This window comes from Dromiciops gliroides, chromosome 6, assembly GCF_019393635.1.
Source record: "Dromiciops gliroides isolate mDroGli1 chromosome 6, mDroGli1.pri, whole genome shotgun sequence".
In the NCBI taxonomy this organism is placed as follows: Eukaryota; Metazoa; Chordata; class Mammalia; order Microbiotheria; family Microbiotheriidae; genus Dromiciops; species Dromiciops gliroides.
Genome location: NC_057866.1, coordinates 57,422,718 through 57,448,221, shown reverse-complemented (window position 1 = coordinate 57,448,221; position 25,504 = coordinate 57,422,718). Strand labels below are relative to the sequence as shown.

At 37.8% G+C, this 25,504-nt stretch overlaps 1 protein-coding gene across 1 annotated transcript in view; it reads right to left on the bottom strand.

Moving 5' to 3' along the window:
• ARAP2 (ArfGAP with RhoGAP domain, ankyrin repeat and PH domain 2) overlaps positions 1-25,504 on the bottom strand; it is a 234,808-nt gene that overhangs the window by 133,045 nt on the left and 76,259 nt on the right. The window contains 3 exon segments of the mRNA XM_043971650.1: positions 5,730-5,905; positions 14,312-14,432; positions 23,399-23,468. Coding sequence (XP_043827585.1) covers positions 5,730-5,905; positions 14,312-14,432; positions 23,399-23,468 — 367 coding nt within the window.

Here is a 25,504-nt window from a genome sequence, read left to right as displayed (position 1 = left end):
TTCAACTTCCAAAAGTGGACTCCTAGGAAATGGAAAAGAAAGGAATTGAGAGAATAAAGAACTGAAAAGCTGAGGCCAGGTGGTTTAGGAAAAGTATAAAGGGGCTGCATATCCATCTCGTTTTCATGTCAATTTTGCCTTTCTCTGGATCCGAGTGCCAAGGACACCATCAACTCTGAAATACAATGTCATGTCACAAGCTCAACGCCATGGAGAAAAGTCACTAAGCTCTCATATGGAAGGGTAATGAATGGGACTAAAACTTGCCTAAAGAAATATAGAGGTTTTGCAGAAGGTTAAAAGTGTGAAAACAACTCTGTATAGATTCCTTAAGTGTTTATTATTGGTGATAATTTGTGCTCCCTTTAGAAAATAACATTTATAAATATGCGGAGCCCACTGTGTAACTATGCAATGTTGAATCACTTTTACAAGGTCAATAAGACTATTTCAGGCTACAAGAATGCAGTTTAACACCCTGGAAGTCTTAGAGAACTAAATTATCTATGCCAAAAAAACCTTGGGCTGTTTATACTATGCCTACCTCACACTTTGAAAATGTAAAGATTAAATTCCCACCCAAGGCAGTATTTTATACTGTAAATGCTATCTAAAGGCAAAAAAAGAGTTAATACCACTTTTAAAACCCCCAGGGAGTAACCTAAGCCCAGAAGAATCTAACTCAAGTAGGGAATAAAATTGATCATTTGAAGTACATTTAAAAGGAATGAAAGTATGTCTGTCCTCAAGTCAATACAAGTTAAAGTGAATACCTTAATTAATTTGGTGGGGTACCTTCCATACTATTCCATGTAAATTATGCATGTTTAACCTTCAAAACTGAGAAGAAAATTTTTCATCATAGCACTTCACAGGTTGAAAAGGTGCAGGACCTTCAATTTATATACATTATTAAGTTATACGTCGCCATGTCACCATTCTTCTTAAAGAATATGCTAAATGTTTTAGTTATTAATATGCTAAGAGCATTCAATAATGCTTTCTTTACTGAGTCAGAAATTTTTACATAGAAAATTTTATGGGTGAGTTCATATTGGAATACATAAGCTTAAGGACCTTTAGTAGCCTAAGTCAGAAATAATGTGTTTTAAGTCTATGGCTTCAATTACTTCATATGAGACAAACTAAAATGCAGTTGAATTTCACTGTAACATAACCAACTACAGCATCTGCCTTGGATCCAGCCATCAAACTATTTCAGTTTTTCAACGTACCAAAAAATATTGCTACAGCAATGTTCCCCATAGTACAATTCCATGGCCAAGATCTCTGAGGACATCATTTTATAGCAAGGTTCCAGAGTTGCTCTTAGTCCTAGACTAAAACAACAGCAACCACCACCACAACAACAACAACAAACAAAAAACAAGACTCTCAACCACTACCCTGTATTATTTCAACATGCTAATGGAAAGGAACATGCTGCAACACACTCTTTCAGGCACATGCAGAAGACCTCTCTCTCTCTTTCCTTTCCCTCTTACAAGCAGTGAGAATAAACAAGAGGTTTGGGTGCTAGCAAAAGGGAAAAAGAAGTTCCAGCAGACCTTGAGAAAGGATTCCTAAGGATGAATGATTTTCTAAAGAAGAATTGAAAACTAGCAATAAACATAAGTGAGAAACATACTCCAAATTACTAATAAGAGAAATACAAATTAAAATAATTAATGTTCCACTTTACATCCATCTAATTGGCAAAGATGATAAAAGACATATTTAGTCAATATTGAGAGGCTGTAGGAAAACAGACATACTAACACTATTGGTAAAGCTGTAAAGTGATGCAACTATTCCCAGTAATAACTTTTAATTATAGGAAAAATATCACAAAATGGTTCATAAATTTTGACCCAAATATCTGGTTATTGCTCATAAATTTGTATTTCAAGGACAGAAAGACCTACCCCTATACATACACCAAAATACTCATTTTTTTGTGGTATCAAAAATCATGGCAACAACATAGTTGAACACAGACTGGGGAATGGCTTATCCAATTGTGGTCCAAGAATGTAATGAAATATTGGACTACAAGAAACCATAAATATAAGGTAGAAAAATATGGGAAGACTTGTATGAACTACTAGAGCAGAATCAGGGAAATAATATGCACACAATGACCACAATAATGTTCATAAGAAGAACACTAAAAGGAAAACAGACTAAGTAACTCCAATAACCAATCTTGGTTAGAAAAGAACAGATGATTAAAAATATCCCCCTCCTTTCAGCACAGTGAAAAGAGACACTGCATACAGAGACGGAGAAGGTCAGTCTCAAATGGTTTTGCTTAACTGTTTTCTTTGTTATAAGAAAACTGTGCCAGCAGACAGAGTTTTAAATTGAAAGCTAACTGGGGGGAGTGGGGACATTGAGGGGAGAAAAGGAAAGTCCCAAGGAGCATCAGGGTCATTTTAAAAAGTGAACAAGTAGTTAGGAATGATACAACTTTGTGAAGTCACTTTTTTTTGTTAAGTTATGGTATGGGGGGGGGGGCGGGCAATGAGGGTTAAGTGACTTGCCCAGAGTCACTAAGTGTCAAGTGTCTGAATCCAGATTTGAACTCAGGTCCTCCTGAATCCTGGGCTGGTGCTTTATCCACTGCGCCACCTAGCTGTCCCTGAAGTCACTTTTTTCAATCAGGTCTCCTCTAGTTCCACTGGATAAGCTGAAAACAAACTGCACAAGTGATATCTGAAAGCTCCCTTTCTTCCTTTCAGGTGGGAGATCACAGTGAGTGTTCACTTAAGGACTAGTAAACCAACATTTAAACTTAGCTAATTCTCAATCTTCTTAATCCATCTATATTATCTACAGAAAATAATACAGGCCAATTGTATTCCATTAAATTTTTCCTTCTTAATAAAAGGAAAAGGGAACATTCATGAGACAGTTCCTCTGCTCTCTCAGCACACAAAAGCTTGAACTGGTGCTTAATTTTAGATACTCTCCATTGTAAGACTAACAAATCATGATCAAATTACTGGAAAACATTCTTTCAAATACATCATCACAGTTCAATTATCTGACTACATCTAATCACATAGTAAGACTAAGAAGAACACATTACTACAACTTTAACACCCACATCATTTAAATTACAAATAAGAAATGTTTTTAAAGTATAGCTGGTTTTTTTTTTAATTATGTAGGTAAAGTATTCTCTACTACTGTACTCACTAAATCCTGAAATCATTATTGTTTTCACCGAATGTTGCAGGAAATGGGAAGGGTCGAATATAATATGCCCTCTTGCCCAATTTCTTGTTCTCTCTCACATTTAATTAAGAGACTGAAAAAAAGGCAAATCATCTAGATCTTATCTCATCTTCCCACTGACTAAACAAGCATCTTTTCATTCTGCATTCATAATAAACTCAGAAAATTCACCAGTAGTCGCACTCGCACGGTTAGGGTGTCCAATATGACCAGACTATTAGGACATCTTTGGCAAATCTGCCTTATAATCACTGGATAACAATTCTCCTTTTCCAAAGAAAACGATTTTTAAAACACTAGGGCCCTCTACTGGATTCTAGAGGATCATGTTTACTTTCTCTTCAGTCAAATGAAATAATCTTAAAATTAGAGACTAATTACCTGGCACTAGGCAACAACAGAAGAGTTATCTTCCCGTTTTTAAGAAGACCTCTAATATGCCTTTCTGTTTGAACTTATTTCAACATTTTTCCCCTTTGAATCATGTCTATCGGTGCCATAAGATTCAGACATAATTAAGACTGGGTAACCCTTGAGAAGTTGCTTTCAAATACACAGATGGTGCCCCTGCTCACATAGAAACAATGGATCAGATGAAGAAAAAATAGTACGGAAACAGCGTTCATCTCATTTCGCCTTATCTACCAATCATCTATTGTCCACATCCTATATAGAGAACAGGAGCAGAACAGAATAGGAAAAACAAAACAAATTTTAAAATAAATCAATATGCATTTATGTTGTACTAGTGTGTCTTGAAAGTGCAGTTTGGGGGCAGCTAGTTGGCGCATTGGATAGAGCACCAGCCCTGGATTCAGGAGGACCTGAATTCAAATCCAGCCTCAGACACTTAACATTTACTAGCTGTGTGACCCTGGGCAAGTCACTTAACCCCAGTTGCCTCACAAAGAAAGAAAGAAAGAAAGAAAGAAAGAAAGAAAGAAAGAAAGAAAGAAAGAAAGAAAGAAAGAAAGAAAGAAAGAAAGAAAGAGCAGTTTGTGTGATAGACATGTGAGGTCCCTCATCAAGGCATATAAAACCTGAGGCAGCAAGGTTTAGGGTGCCAGCAGAAATTTTTAGCCAGACAAACCAGATAGGCTATTCAGTAAGTGTGGACTAACAAGTGGTTTGAAATCAGAGATTAACACAAATAAAATCTAAGTAACTAAAACAATTAAGTAAATTCCAAAACAACAGCCAGGATTTTTTTTAAAAAGAGAATTAAAATTAAATAAATATTCTCAATAAAGCGCTGGCCCTGGATTCAGGAGGATCTGAGTTCAAATCCAGCCTCACATACTTGGTACTTACTAAGCTTTGTGACCCTGGGCAAATCACTTAACACTCATTGCCCCATCCAAAAAAAAAAAAAGTATTCTCAAAAGGCTCTGACCCTCACAACTTTCATATGGCAACTGACAGTTATACCTGATGAGGGAAAGGTACAATGAAGAAAGAGATAAAAATATGTAAAAAAAATTCTTAATGATAAAAATGCAATATAGAAAAAAATTTAACTGCAAAAAGAGAAATATTACTGCCACCTGGCTGCAGAGAATGTGATAAGGGATGCAAGGGAGTGCTGTACTGACCATGAATGACAAAATGTCTCAGCCTCAATTTCTTCATCTATAAAATGAGATCGGACTTGATAACCTCTAAGTTCTCTTCCAGCTATAAGTTAATGATCCTGTGTTATCAATATATCAAATCCAATTTTGGAAAGATCTTAAAGCTTTAAAGTAAATTAAAGCTTTAAATTAAAGATTTTTAAAGGTAAAATGTATTTTCAAAGTAACTCAATCCAGTAAGCATCAAACTGAAAACTGCTGCTTTACACAGATTTGTAAAAGACATAATTAAAATAACCCAAATCCAGTAAAGACCAAACAGAAAACTAGCACCTCAATCCTGCTTTTCAAAAAGTGCCCTGACTTCAGTCAGTCCCGACAGCTTTGACTACCAGTGATTTCAGCTGTTAAAGAATCACACCTGTTGCAGTCCAAAAACCACCTACACTTGCTCAATGGTGTTGTGTTGCTGTTGTTGTTTTTTCTATAGAACTGGAGCACATGGGCAACACAGCAGGCACAGAACCATGCCTGTTTGATTAACAGCTGGAATCTGAGAAGAAATGATTAAGCACTTCTTAATTGCCCTTTGGATTTATGTTGCTTTAGCTGAAGACTACTTTTCAAAAATTAATTCTGACTGTTCTCTTCTATTCACTTCAGGAAAAGGTGATGACCAGCCCAAAAAAAGTGCTGCTTTAAATAGCTTCCCAGTTGCTAGAGGAATGGAGGACAATGAAGACAAAAGCTTTTATAAAATCTTTAGTGGAATGTTCACAAAAGGGGCAAAGAATACTTTATACAAAAGAGCCAACAAGGACGGAGACAGAGTGCAGTTGTTCAAGTCATAACAAGGGAGAGCAATTTCTAATTACCGCAACCATGCTGATAATTCATAATTACTTTAACAATGCCCACCTGCTCATTTTTGCAGAGCCACACATTGCTTCCATTTAACACGGTAAAAATCTTAGCTTTGTATCCTCTTAACTCCAGATATCCACACTTCTCAGGTAGAACTGATCGAGACTGAGGAGCGAGCGGCTGAGATTTCAATGCATTTAGCAGAATAGTGATCCAGTCATTTCTCTCTTCTGAAATGAAAGACACAGAAAATAAATCTCTAAACCTACCTGTGTATGCACATACATAGCTAACAATAAATTACAGACTGCATGCACACATGCCATGTCTTCTATACTTTAAAGGACTGCATAATACATCAATAACTTTATTCCCTGCATTGATGCAGATTGCAAGTAGTTCCTTCCTGCCTGACGTTTTGAGGAAGACAACTTTTGACCAACTCCCGAGGTCTTCATTCCCATTTTATGGATAGCAGTGTGTCTGTATACCCAAGCGTGCACAAATACAAAAGAGCGCCATCTCCTCATCCACAAGTAGATTGATAATTCACTGCTTTCTCACCACCTGAGCCCCATTGTACTAGCAAGGTCATAGGCAGATTCCAGGATGGAAAGAGAAGAGCTGAGTATCTAAATATCAGCAAAAAGAGAGAGAGAGAGAGAGAGAGAGAGAGAGAGAGAGAGAGAGAGAGAGAAAGAGAGAAAGCAGGAGCAGGGTTTCTGGTGAGGGCTGGGAATCATAGAGAAGAGGGAGGAAGGGCAAGGGAGCAGATGCCTTCCCTCATTCCAGCAAAGCCCTGGAGACTTTGAATGCCCTCTTTTCTCATAGACTCTTGAGATTCCACTCTGGAATGTTGTATACACTGTCAGAAACAGATAAATTAACACCTCTTGGTTTTACTGAACTCTTTTTCTTCATGACAAGAGAGAAGTAAACATGGGAAGGAGGTATATCATAAAATTAGTGTGATATAAAAACAAAAACGTTTTAGAGATACTTTTTAAAAGCAAAGTTTACAAAGGAGAACTAATACACTATATGGTTTTAGAAAGGCCAGAAGACAGCAGATAAAAAAGATCAGTGAGAGAGGAAAACTGGACAGTTCCCAGTTCTTGCTATGAAAAACAGTGGCTTGGTTTCATTATTTTGACACTTCTCTACACCTCGGCCTGAAGTGACAAACACCTTGGGCTGCATGCAGCCCATGACATTCTTAACACCGCCCAAATGAGAATGAATTGGAATTGGGGGAGCATCTAGGTGGCTCAGTGGATAAAGCACCCAGTCCTGGACTCAGGAGGACCTGAGTTCAAATCCGGCTTCAGACACTTGACGCTTACTAGCTGTGTGACCCTGGGCAACTCACCTAACCCCCACTGCCTGGCAAAAAACAAACAAATAAATAATTGGGAAATATTTAACAAAATAAATAAAAATACAACAGAGTATAATATTAACGTGTGTTTTTCTAAATCACTATGTAGCCCACAGGAATCCTTATGTACCAACTTAGTGGCCTGGTTTCTAGTTGAGTCTGACCCCACTGTCCCACATTAAACAAACCATATGTAAATGAAAGCTCAAAGGTGCATTCAAAAGCCAAATCTGGATGATTTTTGCTTTATCTTTACCTCCACTAGTGCAGAATCACCAGCACTGGACCATGTCTCTGATTATCTAATCAAAACTTCTCATAGCAAAATCCTAAATTATTTTTATCATGCATATATATTTATAGGCATCTGTCATTCCCAGGAAATTGTTCAATTAAGAATAATGGGCAGGGGGGGCTGTTACTTACATATTGTTTTTTTTTTTCAAAGAGGAGAAAAAACTTTACAACTTCTTGCAAAGGCCTTTAAGGGCAAGGACTATGTTCTTTGCAGTTGTGTTATTTCCCCAGTGACTAGCATAATACATTCATTTAATAGATGCTTAGGTCCAAGAGATGCTATCTTATTACTATGGATGAAAAAGTATTCTTCCAATCTCCCCCAACAGTAAGGGAGAAGAACCATAAGTAAGGTTTGCTTGGCAACTAGAATTAATTTTCTCAAGACATCTTAACTTAGAAGGTGCTCACTTTTTCAGCAATATGGAAACAACTGAGCTTAATATATAGTTTTTTGTTGTTGTTCAGACATTTCAGTAATGCTTGACTTCTTCATGATCCTATTTGGGGTTTTCTTGGTAAAGGCACTGGAATGGTTTGCCATTATTTCCTTCCGCAGCTCATTTTACAGATTAGGAAACTGAAGCAAACAGGGATGAGCAACTTTCCGAGAGATACACAGCTAACATCTTAGGCAAAATCTGAACTCTGTCTTCCTTAGCAACAGTAATTAGTTAAAATGGAAAGACATCAAATAAAACTTCCTACTCCCAGCTACTGTAGCCCAGGTAAGATTTCCCTCATGGGGGCCGGTGCCAGGAGTCTGTCTCCCATTCCTTCAGAAATGCAATTGATCTCATAAAGTTGATCTGAGAGCTGTTTCAAGCGGCTTCTCCAAGTAAATTTGGTGAAGCTTGTTGTGGGAACAACAACAAAAAATAGCTAATTACCGTTCTACCGAGGAGTACCAATACCAATGACACCATTACGTACATGGACATGAGCGTATATAAGTTCTATGACAATATGCCAAATTAGATTGCTTTCTTTCTAAAATCTTTCTGATACCCAAGTTCAATATGGGGATTATTCATGATTGCTACAAAGTATATAGGGGAGCACGGTGCCATGCCAAGTGAAAGGTAGGTCATATTGTTTGTTTTGTTCTTAAATGATGATCCATAAAGGTCACTGTATACAATTTAATAAATAATTATCTGGACTAAAGCAGGCGATTTTCAGAGTAGTATCAGCCTATCTCAATTCCTCAGAACTCTCCTGAAACTGACAAGTATTCACATGTGATCTGTAAGCGTACTGATAATGAAGCTCCACAAATGATATCCCCTGTAGTCCCAAAGAATTACATAGTTCTTCAGTACCTAAATGACTACCAGGAAGTGGATGGACAAGATGTTAACTCTGACATCTCTTAATTATCCATGATAATGAAGGTAAGCTTCGGTACTGATACTTCAAAAAACAATAAATATTACAGAAATTGTTTCTGCTTGCTTTGGCATATGTTTCAAATCATCACTTTTGGAGATGAGGGGATAGGATGTTCTGGGAAGTCACAGCATCTCAAATAAAATAATGCTGTGACCCTGAGTCAGGGGGAGCTGGGAAGTAGGCGAGCTTTCCTCGTTCTCCTTTTGTCCAGTGAGTTCTGCATTCTGTACAATGCTTAGCCAGGACTGACACCAATTTAATTCCATCAACAATATCTATGATATGTTTTAATTTAGTATTACATTAAATAAACCATTTTTTCTTAGACTGTACCCTATTACAACTTTTCTCTGTCTATTCTATATCTGTTCAGGTTTTAAAAGATCATTTAAATAGCCACATTTTTTGCTACTGTTGTTACCTGGTCAGGGCATGGAAATAGAATATAACTTTTCAGCCTTTCAAGTGTCTCCTAAGAATGTAAGATACCTGAGATTCCAGACTGCTTCATTCTTTTTATTTGAACCCCCAGCACCTAGCAAATCACTTGGCACACAGGAGTACCTTAATAAAAAGCTTATTAAATTGACTAAATGAATACACGCAGCATTTGAGTAAAAAGGACTTGCTAAGAATAACATACTCTGTATTATAGTACTTTCCAGTAAGGACACCTGTAATATTAAAAAGATAAGCAAACATGAAATAACAGGGGACAACTAGGTGGTGCAGCCCTGGATTCAGGAGGACCTGATTTCAAATCCAGCCTCAGACACTTGATACTTACTAGCTCTGTGACCCTGGAGAAGTCACTTAATCCTCACTGCCCCACAAAATAAATAAATAAATGAAATGAAAATGAAACCGCATACAAGGAAACTTAGAAAGACTATGACTTTTACTATACAAATATCTGATGATCAAACATTACTATTAAAAATCATTTCTATTTGGGGCAGCTAGGTGGCACAGTGGATAGAGCACCAGTCCTGGAGTCAGGAGTACCTGAGTTCATATCCGGCCTCAGACACTTAACACTTACTAGCTGTGTGACCCTGAGCAAGTCACTTAACCCCAATTGCCTCACTAAAAAAAAAAAAAATCATTTCTATTTGTTGCCATCTACATTAGATGCCTCTTCATGCCATCCTCTCAACTCTCCTCAAACCCTCTTCAATTTACTTTTGGATTTTTTCAGTCACCTAAAGCTGCTCTCTCCAAAGTCACAGGTGAGTTCTTAATTGCCAAATCTTATCGCCTTTTATTAGTCCTTACTCTTCTTGGTCTCTTAGCAACTTTTGACACTGTACATCCTGTTCTGCACCAAGATACTCTCTTCCACCTAGGTTTTCATGATAATGCACACTTCTGGCTCTTCTCTAATTCTAACAACAAGAGCAAAAATATTTATATAGCACTTATTATATGCCAGCTGGTTCTTTATCTATGTCATGGCCACTAATCATAACCATCTCACCTCTCCTCACCAAACCCACCCTACCCAGGCTCTATTCTGGGTCATTGTCTCTTGTCCCTAGTCTACACTGTATCTCACTTAGTGATTTTATCAGCTTCTATGACTTCAATTATCATCTCTATGGTAATGATTACCAGATCTATATATCTAATTCTAGTACCACCTGAACTATAGTCTCAGGTCCCTATTTATCTCTTAGATATCTCATCCTGAATGTTCCAAAGACATCTCAAAATCAGCATGTCCAAAACAGAGGATATTATATTTCCCTCAAATCCTGCTCTCTTCTGAACTTCATATTCATCAAAAGCACTACCATCCTCCCAGTCAAAAAGGCTTTCAATATTGGTGTCAACCTCGAATCCTTATCCTCACTAACAGCATATATCCAATCTATCAGCAAATCTTTCTTCTTTCAAAATCTCTTGTCTACATCCCTTTCTCTCAACTCATACAAGCACTAACCTAGTCCAACTCATCCTCAAGTTGGCTGCCAAAGTGATCTTCCTAAAGGACAGACCTGACCATATCAACATCCCTCCATCCCTCCCTCCCCATCTCCCTCCCTCCCTCCTCCCTCCCCTTTCCCTCTCTCCCTCCCTGCCCCCCCTCAATAAACACTACTTGCTCCCTCTTTATTCCAAGATCAAATATGAAGTATTCTTTTGGCACTTCACCTTCTTTACCGCCTGTCTCCACCCTACCTTTTCATTGTTCTCCCCTATATTTCATAACTGGCCTATTGGCTGTTCCTAACACAACAACACATCTCCAGCCTTCATGCCATGCTGCTACATGGGACCTAGGCCTAGATTGTTCTTCTTCCTCAGCTCGGCATCTTAGTTTTTCTGGATTCTTTCAAGACTATACTCTCCATGTCCTCCTGGCCCCTTGTTATTTACAGGTTGTTTCCCCAATTAGATTGTGAGCTCCTTCCATGGACTATATGTACCTTTGTAATCTCAGTGGTTAGCACAGTACCAGGAAATAATGACTGCTTAACAAATGCTGACTATGTACATAATCATCTCAAGTTCTATTCTTTAGGCTCCACTACTTACAAGCAATGACTTTTGTCACTTAAAAACAATAAGTAGTGGGGCAGCTAGATGGTGCAGTGGATAGAGCACCAGCCCTGGAGTCAGGAGTACCTGAGTTCAAATCTGGCCTCAGACACTTAACACTTACTAGCTGTGTGACCCTGGGCAAGTCACTTAACCCCAATTGCCTCACTAAAAAAAACAAAAACAAAACAATAAGTAAATAGATGAGAAGAGCTAAAACATGAAGCAATCGTTTACAAAGCATTTTGCAACTATATTTTTATTCCTCACAATAACCCTATGAGATGCACTTCAGACATAATTATACCCACCAAACGGATTAAGGAAACTGATGTTCAGAGAAGTTAAATGACTAGTCCACAATAACTCAACGAATAAATGAGCAGACATAGCACTGAAACCCACATCTTCTGATGCCAAATCTGTTGTTACTTTCACTATCACCTCAGCTGCTTTCTACAAGTTTAATTCTCAGCCTCAGTTTCCTTGTTTATAAATGTGACATTTAAAATCCAATGTGTGATAGCCGTATTCCTGTCCCAAGTTTAGGAAAAACTAGCTAGGGTTTAGTTATAAATTAGAAGCTTTAGCACCAGTGTTGGGCATTAAGTATTTATTAGTGAAAAAGAGAACACCTGGATCAGAAAGCCAAGAAAAAACTATCTATCTTAGCATCCTCAATTCCTCCACCACCAGCTTGTTAGAGGAACAAACCGCCCCAGGATCCCAAGGAGAGGCAGTCCTTCCACCTTGCTTCAAGCTAATTGGCCAGCATCACCCAAATACATTGGTTCACTGGACTTGAGGGTGGTCCCATGTTGAGGTCAGACTCCACAGCTTCTGAGAATACACCCTTTTTAAGAGCCATGCAAGGGGCAGCTAGGTGGTGCAGTGGATAGAGCACTGGCCCTGGAGTCAGGAGGACCTGAGTTCAAATCTCACCTCAGACACTTATCACTTACTAGCTGTGTGACCCTGGGCAAGTCACTTAACCCCAACTGCCCTGCAAAAAAAAAATAATAATGGGGGGCAGCTAGGTGGTGCAGTGGATAGAGCACCGGCCCTGGAATCAGGAGTACCTGAGTTCAAATCTGGCCTGAGACACTTAACACTTACTAGCTGTGTGACCCTGGGCAAGTCACTTAACCCCAATTGCCTCACTAAAAAAAAAAAAAAAAAAAAAAAAAAGAGCCATGCAGGTGTAGTTTTAATTGAATTAACTTGAAGTAAGTTAATCAGCAGAGTCAGGCAGTCTCATTCAATCCAATCAATCTGGGGCCTTTGGGTGTTGGCAAAACCTATTTTTTTCTTACAGAAAATAAAAACAATAATATCAAATCTGCTTACAACACAGGTTTTCTGGGATGAACAATGGACAAGAGGTATCTGGAAATATATAGGAAGTAAGCAGTGATAGAAAAATAAAAAATAACAAATGTTGCAAAATATAAACCTGTATTATTATTGATGAAGCAGCACACTACCTAAGGCAATAATGCATTAGTCCCATTTCAATTACTTTATGTTCAGGAAAATAAGCAAAATACATGCATTTTAGGACTACTTTGGAATTTTTCTCTCTAATTCAAATTGTAACTCCCCATATTATGTACAATCTAGAGAGGTTTTATAATATTGACTTTTAATACTTAACATAGCGAGGCTAACAAGGAACACCATCACCTTATGGTGATATAAAACTTAGACTTCATCCATCAACTCTGTCCTACTTTTAAAGTTTTGAGAAATAACTCATAGCAGATGGGTTCAATGATTTTTTTTAAATGAAAAGGTAGCATTCCCTGCCAAACCACTGGCCTTGAAAAATTTATTTCCTGATTTTTAAAATCCAAAATGTCCCAAAATAAGACAGGCATGCTAATTCACTGCTGGTGGGACTATGAATTATTCCAACCATTAAGGAATACAATTTGGAATTCAGTAAGAAAAGTTATCAGGTTGTTCATAGCCTATGCTCCCTCCAGAGATCCTACTAATGGATTTATAATACAAAAAAATTTATAATACAAAAGAAATGCACCTAGAAGATGCATTTTTACAAAAAAAAAACATACTAATCTCACTTAGATTAATACAAAACTGTAAGTAAACTAAGTGTCCAAAGATTTGGGGATGCTGTACAAATTGTGGTAATGGAATATACTTTGTTCCATAAAAATGATAAATATGAAGAATTCAGAAAAACATGGGAAAACTTATATGAACTAATGCAGAGTAAAGAAAGCAGAAATGTATGGATTCCACAAGATTTTACCAAAGCAAATAAAGCACTAAAAGAAAACAAAATTTCGGTGAAATATAATGGATAATGATGGTGCCAAAATATTGACGTTAAAAAATCCGTCTTTCCTTTTCATTAGGGAATAGGGAGAAACAGCAGGGAAGGTAATCTATACTGTTGGTTCCAAGTTGTTTCCAAAGAATGTATTTTTGGTTGGTTATATCTTGCTGTTTGATAGGATACAAATGAAGTCAAAAGAAAATCTCATAATCAAGGTAAAATACCTTTAACTATTTATACAAAACTAGTCAAGCCAAAATTGCACAAGATCTTTTTTTTTTTTTCAAACAAAGAGAAATACTGTGTTTGTAAGGGCTAAAGAGCTCTCATACTTTGTTTAGATGTTAATGAAATGAAATCAAAAATCAGTTAACTCAGAGGCAGCTAGGTGGCACAGTGGATAAAGCACTGGCCCTAGATTCAGGAGGACCTGAGTTCAAATCTGATCTCAGACACTTGACACTTACCAGCTGTGTGACCCTAGGCAAGTCACTTAACCCACATTGCCCCACACACAAAAAAAATCAATCAACTCATTACAATGTAATTTCTTATGATACTCAAAAGATCTCCAAAAAAATATATAATTTTAAAACCTATTCCCAAAACTTGATATAATATACCACTTAATCAGATATTTATATATCAAGTGCTATGTATAAATGTAGATATCAATGTGGTTTTTTTTTAATTTTTAAAATTATAGTGACCAGAAATTACACTTACCTTCTTTTTCTACTCTAAATACAAAAGTCCTTTGTGATGTAACAACTTCAAATTTGCTGTCTCCCTGACCACGGATTGTCGATACAGCAGAGAGGGGAATTATTCCTTTTGAATATACCTCCTATATTTTGGGGAGAAAGACACAGTAGCAGCATTAGTGGAACTTAACTGCCCTTATTCTGAAATAGAATGTCAAATTTCATTTTCAAATCCCATATGTGCTCACATTGCCTAATATAGTATCTAAAGAATCCTATCGTCTCTCTTATTTCTTCTGTGTGTTGTTCTACCTCAAATGGTCACTTAAAAGCACAAACCTACATCAAGGACTGAAAATTAGCTCAAGAAAATAGCAGTGAATTTATTCTGTGATTCTGCTCTCTGTAGTTCATTCACAATTATTTTATGGTGTTTGCAGGCATCTGCTGGCTAACGCAGGTACTGTAACTACAATGTTTCACATTTGTCTATTTTTCTCTATCAGCTATGAAAAATCACCTAAATCTAAGGATCTGAAATAGTCTTCTTATAGAATTTTAGCTACGTTAAGTAAGTGGCTCATAATAGGAATTTTAAAAATTACAATTACATTCCTTAATGCTTCACATCTATAGAAAAGTCTAAAGCAAATTCAAAGAAAGGCTGGTTGTTTGCAATAAGAAACCTAGGTACACTACAATGGTACTCACACATATCAGCAATCTAAGTAATGCTTTTAGGTTTACAAAAGGTGACAATCTACTTTCTCATGCAAGAAGAAATCTCTCTTCAACATCTGAAAGGTGGTCATTTAGTTTCTATTTCAAATCAGTGAGCTTTTACTAAGTATGTCAAACACTGAAGTGGGCACTGTGCAGAAGAGAAGGAAGGATTGGGGGAGGGTGAGGACGACGGGGGTGGGGCAGAAGAGGGAGGAGGAGAGGGAAGTGGAGAAGAGGGTAAGACTGAGGAAGCAGGAGAGGGATGAGGGAGGGAGGGAAGGAAGGGGAAAGAGAAAAGGAAGAGGAAAAGGAATCAGGAGGAGGAGGAGAAGAAGAGGGAAAGGGAGAAGAAGGGGAAGAGAAATAGGAAGCAGGGAAGGGGAAGGGAAGGAAAATGACACAGCTATGACCCTCTGGTGCAGAGATGTCAAACATGCATGCAGGCTGCAGGCAACCCATAACACTCCTTCATGCAATCCAAACCAGGTTAAAATGTAATTGGGGAAATATTTAACAAAATAAATAAAAATACAGATAACATTACACTTTAAAACCAAGTCAATAAACCCTCAGGGATCCTTATTATGCATTAGTGGTCCCCATTTCTGTTTGAGTTTGACACCACTCCTCTAGAATATGGTAAAGACAAAGAGAAGATCCAGAGGATAAGTGCAGGGTGGGGGGAAAAAAGAATGCAAATACTGTTGGTGCCCTTGGGGATGAGGAGCTCAAAGAATCCTATCAACTAAGATGGCACCTGAACTGGTTCTTGAAGGAAGAGAATTTCAATAACTAGAAATGAAGATGAAATGTGTTCTCAAGAGATTGACAAATGAATAGAGGCAGGAAACAAGACAGTAAGAGGACAACTCTGAGTTTAGTTCAACTGAAATATAAAGTGCATGAATGGAAGTAATATGAAATGAGTCAGCAAAGGGAAGTGGAAACCAGATTGTAGAGAACCTTAAATGTCAAGCCAGGATGTAATATATTTGATCAGAGAAGCAAAAGGAACTCACTACAGTTCTCTAAGCAGTGATGACATGATTAGAAACTGTGCATTACGGAGGTAATGTCAGCAGCTGCGTGAAAATAAGGTCAAGAGGGAGACCAATTAGGAGGCTAGTGTAACTTGGGGCTGAAGGGATGAGGAGGATGAAGAGGAATCACAAAACTTCAGAACTGGAAAAGATGAACTGATAACCAAATAATTCACTCAATAACATACTCTAGGGAAAGCGAAGCCGCTACTTCCTGAAGGAGTCCACACAATTTTTTAGATGGCTCTAAGTGTTAGGAACTATGTCTCTGAAATGTCGGAGAGAACCTTAGAACAACCAAGCAATTGTGTGGCAATTGAACATGATAGAATCTGACAAAGTGAGGTCCCTGTCACTAAAGAAATCAGAACTTATGGTGTAGCAGACAGAGCACTGGATGTGAAGTTAGTAAAATCTAGGTTCTAATCTCAGCCTTCAGACACTAACTCTGGAATCCTGGGTAAATCATTTAACCTTTCCAGGCCTCAGCTCCCCCATCTGTAAAATGAGGGTGTTGGACTTAATGTATTCTAAGGTCACTACCTGCTCTAAATCATGATTAAATGATTTCAAAAACCCTAAGACCAAAATGCTCTCTCTGATTCATTACTCTTGTTGGTGGTGGTGGTTTGTCCTTCATTCTCAAAGAGGACCATGGTGTGTTTTACTTCATTTTCAAGTTTCAGTTTATAGACAGCAATCTTTACTTTGGCAAAAATAGTGATATTAGAGATATCATGGGAGAGTTTTTTGTTGTCTCTTACAGTAATACTCCTGGTTCCTATTCATGTATTACTATAGTTATGATATAGCACCACTCACCCTGAAAACCAGGCTCTTTGCGGTCTCACTAGCAATCACCATGCTTGGCCATTTTTTTTTCACATTGATTCTTAAATCAATGTGGGAAGAAAGTAGTACATTCTCAGGAAATAACACCCAGAAGTAACACCATCTCCAAATATTTTGTTGCTGTTTACATTTGAAATTGTTTGGCTTTATGTTGCCAAGAACAAAACAGAGATGGGATTTTATTTAGATAAATGCAGTTTTGCTTTGCTATTTATCTAAACAGCACCTAATTTAAAAATCTGGTCATGTACTTCTTCCTTAACTATTAGTTCCACCTGTTTCCTTTCCTGATTGTAAGTAATTTTATAGGCAAATGACAGGCTATATATGAGACAGCCTTGTAGTATGTTTATGGTCAGGTCACCAGTGCTAAGTATAACACAAATTTGATGGATGATGGGAAGAAGTATGTGGGCTAACATGATGCTGATGTTGGTATTATAGTTCCAATAAAACATGTCACTGCTAACTTATCTGTTATGCTAGTCCTCCAGCCTCTTCCCTCAAACTTAACCTTTAGTAAAATACTACCCCTATGCAGAATATCCTTCCTGAAGGATCATTAGATATTCTTGGAAGCCTGTGATTTTTTTAATGGAACAGCACAGTGAGAAATAAGAATCTCAGTTCATCTAAAGATGAGTATTTATAAATGACATAATGCATTGACAGACTATAAATTGTCAATGACTCATGATTTTACTGATTTAGGTAACTTTTTCACTAATAGAGATTGAAGTCCATATCTACATGATGATATTCACAAGTTAAATCCATCATCTTCAGACATCTGGGGAAGAATCTTTCTGAGCTTTAACTAGGCTGGTCTTTGAGACTATGCTTTATCTGTAAGGTAACAAGCCTTCAAATATCAACCTGGTAACAGATAAGGCATTGGGTTTCACTAGGCGAGCCTTTGAGAACCTACATTTATGGAAATCTCCCAAATTAAAAACACTAAGCACATTTGATTTATAGAAATCTCCTGTTGAATATTAAATATAGTTTTTGTACCCATCTTCCTACACGATAATAAACAGGTAAGATACATCAATAATATCTCCTACAATTTGTTCACCTAGATCGGAGAAATCTATTTCTGTCTCTCTTCCCAGAAGTAGGTACCTCACAGAAACCAGATCAAAGAATGGATAGGAAAAACATAATGTCAATTTAATATTTTGTCCCAAGAAGAAATATTTAACACATGATCATGTATAAACTCCCCTCCTAAGAAGAGAGCTCAGAGACCCTCTCCTTCTAAGGGTTTTTAAAGTGTATTTTGTCCACTGACTACAGGGTGTTGTCAGTTACAATACAGAAGCAAAGGCAGTTTAACAAATTCAGTTATAACAAGGAAATACCAAGGAAATACCAAAGCAACGTGATAAGATTACAGGATTCCAAAAAAAAAAGGGTTTGGCAAGGATGAGGACGCCCAGATGTTACCATAAGATAGAGACTTACAATCCAGAGGGAAAAGAAGTCACTAGGTAGGGTCTTTTATCTGCTAGCAATTTATCCTGAGGGAAAAGAAGTCATTAGGTAGGGTCTTATCTACTAACAATGTGGGTTCATTTTGGAATTCAGTTGAAGGATACTTTACTCCTATTAATACAGGGTTTCATAAAGATACTCTCGGATAATAAGGTGCCTCCATCAAATCCAGGTGATCCAAATATTCATATTAAAATTCCCAAATTAAAAACCCTAACTACTGCATCCCTAAGGCTTAACTGCCTTACTATATATGAGAACTGGAGTGTTGAAGCTGAAAATATCCAGTCCAGTGATGGTAGATTTGGGGGAAATCAGTTCACCCATTATTCATAAAAGGAGGGTTCTGGGTCCCTAGAGGCCAGTCAAAAAGTAAAGTAGCTAGAGCATAACAGTTTACATTTGAGTCACCTTCCGGCTTTTCAGAAGTTTATATTTCAAGTCACCTTCAGGCTCCTCTTGATGTGAGATGAATTCAGGGTCATTGATTGTCAGTAGTCCCAAGAGAATTATAAGATTCAGTGACTCAGTTTCCCAAGTTTTATTGCAATACTGTGAGTGAACACAGGGAGAGAACCAGAATAGTGGAAAGGTATCTCTGGATTAGTGAAAGAAAAGACAGTTTCTATTTATAGTATAAATAAATTGATTATCAGTCTCATTATAATAATCTCCACCTTTGGGAGGTACAGGGGAGGGTTAATCCTAATTTGGAGTTCCTGAGGTCCTAAATCAACCCCTGAGGCGGGCACCTTTTTTCAGTGGAGGTGTGTTTTTGGGGTTTTAGGCATAATAAGGTTGAATCTGGGACAGATTTGGCCTTTTCTGCCATGTCTCTTTCTGGTTCCCATGCTTAGTTTCAAAACATCTTCATTTATCATTTATTCCTAGTTTGAGTTTCTATAGCCTGTCAATGTATCGTTGTTATAGTCTTTAGGCCTTCATGGCCTCCCTCCCTGTGTTCCCGTTATGGGTACGGATTTCTGTGGGTAAGAGAACCTAGCATCCTGACTTGTTTCCCAAATCTTAAATTATCCATTAACTGGGGTCTGAATCCCCTTTAGAGCTTATATCTAAATTAGAGCTAGGACCTTAGGTTTTTCTGTTAACCCCTTTCTGCCTCCTACAACACTCTGATATGTAAATACACTATTTAGAAGTTAAAAAAAAAAGGCAGCTTAATTCAGACTTGTTGTCTCCATACAGCTCTCCCATTCTCCAAGTCCACATGCCTCCACCAGTTTTTTTCTGGTCTTTGTCATTTTGAGATAACCAGAGGGTGATTATAAGACCTTCTCTCATTAAGAAAAAAAAAATGTTTTTAGAAATTCCACCTACTTGTTGACTGAAAGGATTTCCAAGCAAATAAGCAAAGTATGGTTCACTTTTACAACTTTAGTTTGCTCTCCTCTTTGAAAATAAAGCAAAAAAGGGGCGGCTAGGTGGCACAGTGGATAGAGCACCGGCCCTGGAGTCAGGAGTACCTGAGTTCAAATCCGGCCTCAGACACTTAACACACACTTACTAGCTGTGTGACCCTGGGCAAGTCACTTAACCCCAATTGCCTCACAAAAAAATAAATATAAATAAATAAAAATAAAGCAAAAAGACATTTAGAAGTGTAATTGTTTCTTCATTCTCCTTTCATCTTTTCCTGTCAAGGTATCTATTTTTTCTTTTACCAATTAAAAAAAAAAAAGAAAATAGGGAAATGGGATTTCTTGCCAGTTTTAGTCATGGTGAAAGTTTTCTCACCAGAACAATGGAAATAATAACAATTCATCTGCTTATTCTTTTATTCAACAAATATTTACTGAACATCAGCTATCTACCCTACTTGCAACTCTAAATTCATAGGATGGTTTCAGGATAAAATGAGATAAGAAGAAGTTGATTAAAAAGTTAAGTGCTATACAAAACTACATAAGTGATATTAATAAGAACTATTACAAGCTACCTCTTGTTCCTGCCCTCAGAGAGGTCTTTGAATCGATTTTGCTTTTGCTTTTAGTTCTAGAACCTAATGGTAGAATTATCATAGCACCTTAGAGTTGGATGTAATTTTATTTTATTTTTTATGTGGGGCAACAAGGGTTAAGTGACTTGCCCAGGGTCACACAGCTAGCAAGTGTCAAAAGTCTGAGGCCATGCTTTATCCACTTAACCACCTAGCTGCCCCAGGATGTAATTTTAGAAGCCATACTAGGAAGATATTTGCATATTGCTTTAAGGATTTGAATCTAGGCCCAGGTCTCTATTTTTTGAGCCACCTAGCTACCTGGAAAACAAAGGCTTACCTCTTTAAATCCGATCTTGCTGCGTGGCAACAAGAAATGAAAGACAGCCCCCTTCAAAGAACTTAAAAATGACTAAAACATAAAAGGCAATGGGGAGGAGTATAGTGGGTGTGAATAGTCATATAACCAATGAGAAACTCCTAAAGACAAAGAATAAAAGATGTCATCAGGGAAATGAATGATAGGAAAAGAAGATGGGCTGGTCACATAGAAAGAATGAGGAACAACTGGTGGAGAGTCAGTCACTGGTACCTCACATTATAATGTGAGGAATGGGTGAGAGCCTCCAGCACACTGGGTGACCCTCCCCACTCCCCATACCTGTGGCAAACTTTGGGGAGGACATTAACAAGCATCACACAGAAGTAACAGGCATGGATGTATCACCATCTTCATCACTGAAGAGAGCTTCTTTATTATTAAGACACAGAACAGTGTAGCAGCTAGAATGCTGGGAGAAGAGAAGACAGGGTTGGGACTATTAAAGGTTAAACTGGCTAACTAGCTATCAGGATGGACACACCTAAGAAGTAAGGGAGATGAGCCCATTAGGCGTGGCTGCTGCCTGATTTGGAGCCACGGGACAGTTTTAACTCCAGAAGTCAGGACCACCACCCCTCACTCAAGCTTTCCCCACCCCCAATGGGAACTTTCCATAGTCAAGTGGTCACCCCATCCATCCCCCCAACTTGACCTCCCTCCTGGTCGAGGAGAAATGTGTCTCAGAGAATCACCTTGTCTCTAAGCCATTATCTCTCCCTGAGGGAAGTGTTTGACTACCCTCTTGGTAGTTTTATCTAGAGCCCAAATAAAAGACTATTTTATTTTAATTGAATTGTGTGAGAGAGGTATAATTCTTTAAAGAGGAATACCTAAGGACCCCCCACACCCACCACCACCACTTCTTTTCCCATGACAATACCCAACCCTGACACTAGTTGGGCAACCCTTTATGGTCCTCAGTTTCCCCATCTATAAAATGAGCATTTCAGATTCCATGATCTCTAAGGTTCTTTCCAGTTCTAAATCAATGCACCTGGAATAGATTTAAGTATTTAAATGCTTGTTAATATAAGTTCCAAAGGTAAAAAGGTAAGGATGATTCTAAGGATTCTAAGGTGCTCGCACGCTCTCGCTCTCGCTCTCGCTCTCGCTCTCTCTCTCTCTCTCTCTCTCTCACACACACACACACACACACACACACACACACACACACACACACACACACACACACACACACAAAATGACATGAGAGATACGGTCAGAATAGTTCTATCTTCTTTCCTTGTATTTTCTCCACAATGAGAATGACCTCCAGATTGAGAAATAGGAAACTAAAATGGTTAATAGGTGATTCACTATAAAGGGATGTTAAAACTAGCCAGCTGTTTTCAAGTTCAGATCACCAGGCCTAGATGAAACACTTCTCTGAAAAGTGAAAGAATGTGCAGATGTGTAATTGCAAAGTCACTGTGAATATTCTTCACAACATAATAGAGAAAGGGAAAGGTGCCACAGCACAGGAGAGGAAAAAAATCCAGCATAATACACAGAGTGCTTTACTTCTAGTCTTGTTATATGTGGGTTTGAATTCTGTCTCTACTACTAACTTCTCTAAGTCTACTTTCCTTCATTTGTAAAAAGGAGATAATACCTGTCTTAGAGAAGTCTTCACAAGGTTGTTATAAGTTTTAAAAACTGGGTAAGGTATATGGAGTTCTTTGTGAACTTTAAAATGTGATATTAACACCAGCTATAACTATCATTATCATGACTGTGAAGATTAGAGGTGGAAGGTGAGAAGGGTGTGACTTCCCACACCACCACCTCCAGCTCAGCTGATATACTCCAAAGAATATGGTCACACAAGATGTGATTTTAATTTGTTAATAAGTTATAACACCCTGTGATCTCTTTGAGAGCTTTAAATAGCTAAGTTGTAGATAAATTTCATCAGTTCAAAAGTAGGAGAGATTGAAGGCTTGAAGTTACCTGTATAAGAAGACCACAGCAGGGATACTGGAAGGAATTTCTTTGCTCAGCTCCCATCAGCCATGTAGCTTTGAAGGAAAGCTACTAAATGAGTGGGAGTCACTTCACCCAGTGAGTGGGAAGCAGATACACACTACAGTCCCATCCCCTCATTACTATTATATTCTAGGGGGCAGCTAGGTGGCGCAGTGGAAAAAGCACCAGCCCTGGATTCAGGAGGAACTGAGTTCAAATCAGGCCTCAGACACTTGACACTTACTAGCTGTGTGACCCTCGGCAAGTGCTTAACCCTCACTGCCCCATGCAAAAACAAAAAACTATTATACTCTAAGTTTAAGCACATTTTTCCTATTAGTGCTATATATGTGTGTGTGTCTATATATATATATTTATGGAAGAACACACCCTCAGATCCTCAGATTATGGAGGGAATGTTTTATATCTAAGTTTTGTACAAAACTTAGCAAAAACCTTTGCCAAGAGCTAATTTATCCGCTGGCTGATTGTTAATAGGAAGCCAACTGGTATAGGTTTGTGAGATAAAGGGTTAGGAGTGCAGAACTATAGGGTTATTAATATGAGAACCTGAGGCTGCAAACCCTCTGGCCAGCACAAGTTCATCTCTAGGAAACAGCCAAGAGGTGGTGTTACATAGACAATGATCCAAAGAGAGAAATGAGTAAACACTATTTCATAAATTTCACTTACCTTTTCATTATTGTAATAAGAAATGCAAAAGCCATCAAATTTCACCCATCTCTTCTGAAACATGCGTTTTCTGTAAAATGAAGATTATATTTCTTTTCAATATACTTTGAGGTTACAACTTTAAAAAAAAATCCAACACATTTCTAATTTTACCATTCAGCACACATTCAAAACTATTCTTAAAAGCTGGGGGGGTGGGGGGAGTTGGATGGTTATGATTGCATTCTTTTGGAAGGGCAAAAACGTAAAAAACAGAAAGATCTAAAGTGGTAACGTTTCTATACTTCCTTGTCTTTTGTATTAAAAGATGTTACTCTAACATATGAATACAAATTCATTACAAAGTTTCATAGATGTGAAAATATTGTCAGGGTTCCAAAATACTGCTTCTTTCCCTTAATTTAGCAATTTTAAAGGTAAAGTTATTGGAAGTCTTCAGTCCATTTAGTACAAATACCTTCTTGGAAGTATCTGAGCATTATGAATACAAAATAAAGTAAAATAACTTATGCCATAGATTGTGAGTAACATTATAAACTCTATTCTAATCTAAGTAAAGGACCTCGCCAAATGAAGAGAACCATCCGGGACCACTACACACAAACTAAAATGTGTTACAATTTAAAAGTGAGGTTTTAGTAATGGGTTTATTTTGCTCTGATAGGAAAGCAATTTGTTAAGAGTTGTGGGGACCAATTTTTAATTGGGGAGTGTTAGCTAAGTGGCCCTCGCTGCAATATTGGGGCAAGGAAGGAGACTGGCAGCCTCCCTCAAAGAGAACAGGATTTATTTTAACAAGAATGAACTTTAAAAAAAACAACACAAACAGGATCAGTAGGATCAAGGGAAAGGAAATAAAATGGGAAAAGGGAAATTATACAACCTGAAAAGATACCATCGCCCAGGAATCAGCTGAGAATACGCAGCAGAACTCCTGTTGCCTTCTGGCTTCCACCTAGAATGCCCAATTCTCCTCCCCCCAATCCCAGAAAAAACCCCACACAGCCCCAGCCAATGGGATGGCCCGCTCTCACAGTCACATGACTGCCCTCCCTAGGCTTCCAATCAGTATAATTTTGCCAGACCCATGTGGGCGTTGGTGAGTGGTGATGATGTGAGGTGCCAGCACCATGGCAAGGGTTACAACCAGTGGGTTTGCGGAGCCCCAGGCCAGTGGGCACTGAGGCATAAAAACCTCAAATAACAATTAATTATTTACAGAGTTCATATCTTCCATTCAGGCGCTGAAAATTTTACTTTGATGATATTAATGCGCAGACAATGACAGTTCAGTAGTTACTATTCAGTCAAGGGTTGGTCTTGACTACTGATCTTAACTCAAAGTTGCTAATCCTAATAGTTCTGAATAACCATAAACCGCTCCCTAATTTACAATGGGTCAAATACAAGAGTATAGATGTCACTATATGGGAAAGGATCTGCATAGATAGAAATGACTTCAAAGTCAATAAAAACAGAACTTAAGCCATTTCTATCTCTTCCTTTTGTGGCCCCAGTTGTTATTTGTTTAATGCTTAAACATGACTCATCACAATACTAACTGGTAAATAGTTCTTGAAGCTTTCAGAAGATATTTTCAAAGACTGTCCTGTCCCATGAACTTCCTATAGCACTTCTGTTCAACAATAAATGAGTACTATTCAATTTATACTATGTTCAGAGCACTGCACTAGTTACCCTGTCAGATATTAAGATTAAACAAGATATAGTCCCTGACTTCATGGATTTAGTCTAGTAAATGGCATGTTACTCCAAAAGAATCAGTTAATTATGTTAATTATTATATTGACAACTTTAGCTAATCTCTTTTGTTTAGGCATGAGTTATGAAGATGAACTGAAAAGAAGGATACATTATTGAAATTTGTATAGACAAAACCTTCACACTGGTATTGAAATTAGTTGTGAAACTTAATTGGATGGGATAAAAAAATAATATATTCTCCTGTTTCCTACTGCTTCTCTGTCTTCTTCCTTTGGAGTTAAATCTTATCTGTGTCTACTGCACTACCAATGGCATTTCTGGACATCTGTTTGTTGTCCAATACAACTTTGGTGCTACAAAAAAGCACTCAACTAGAAGCAT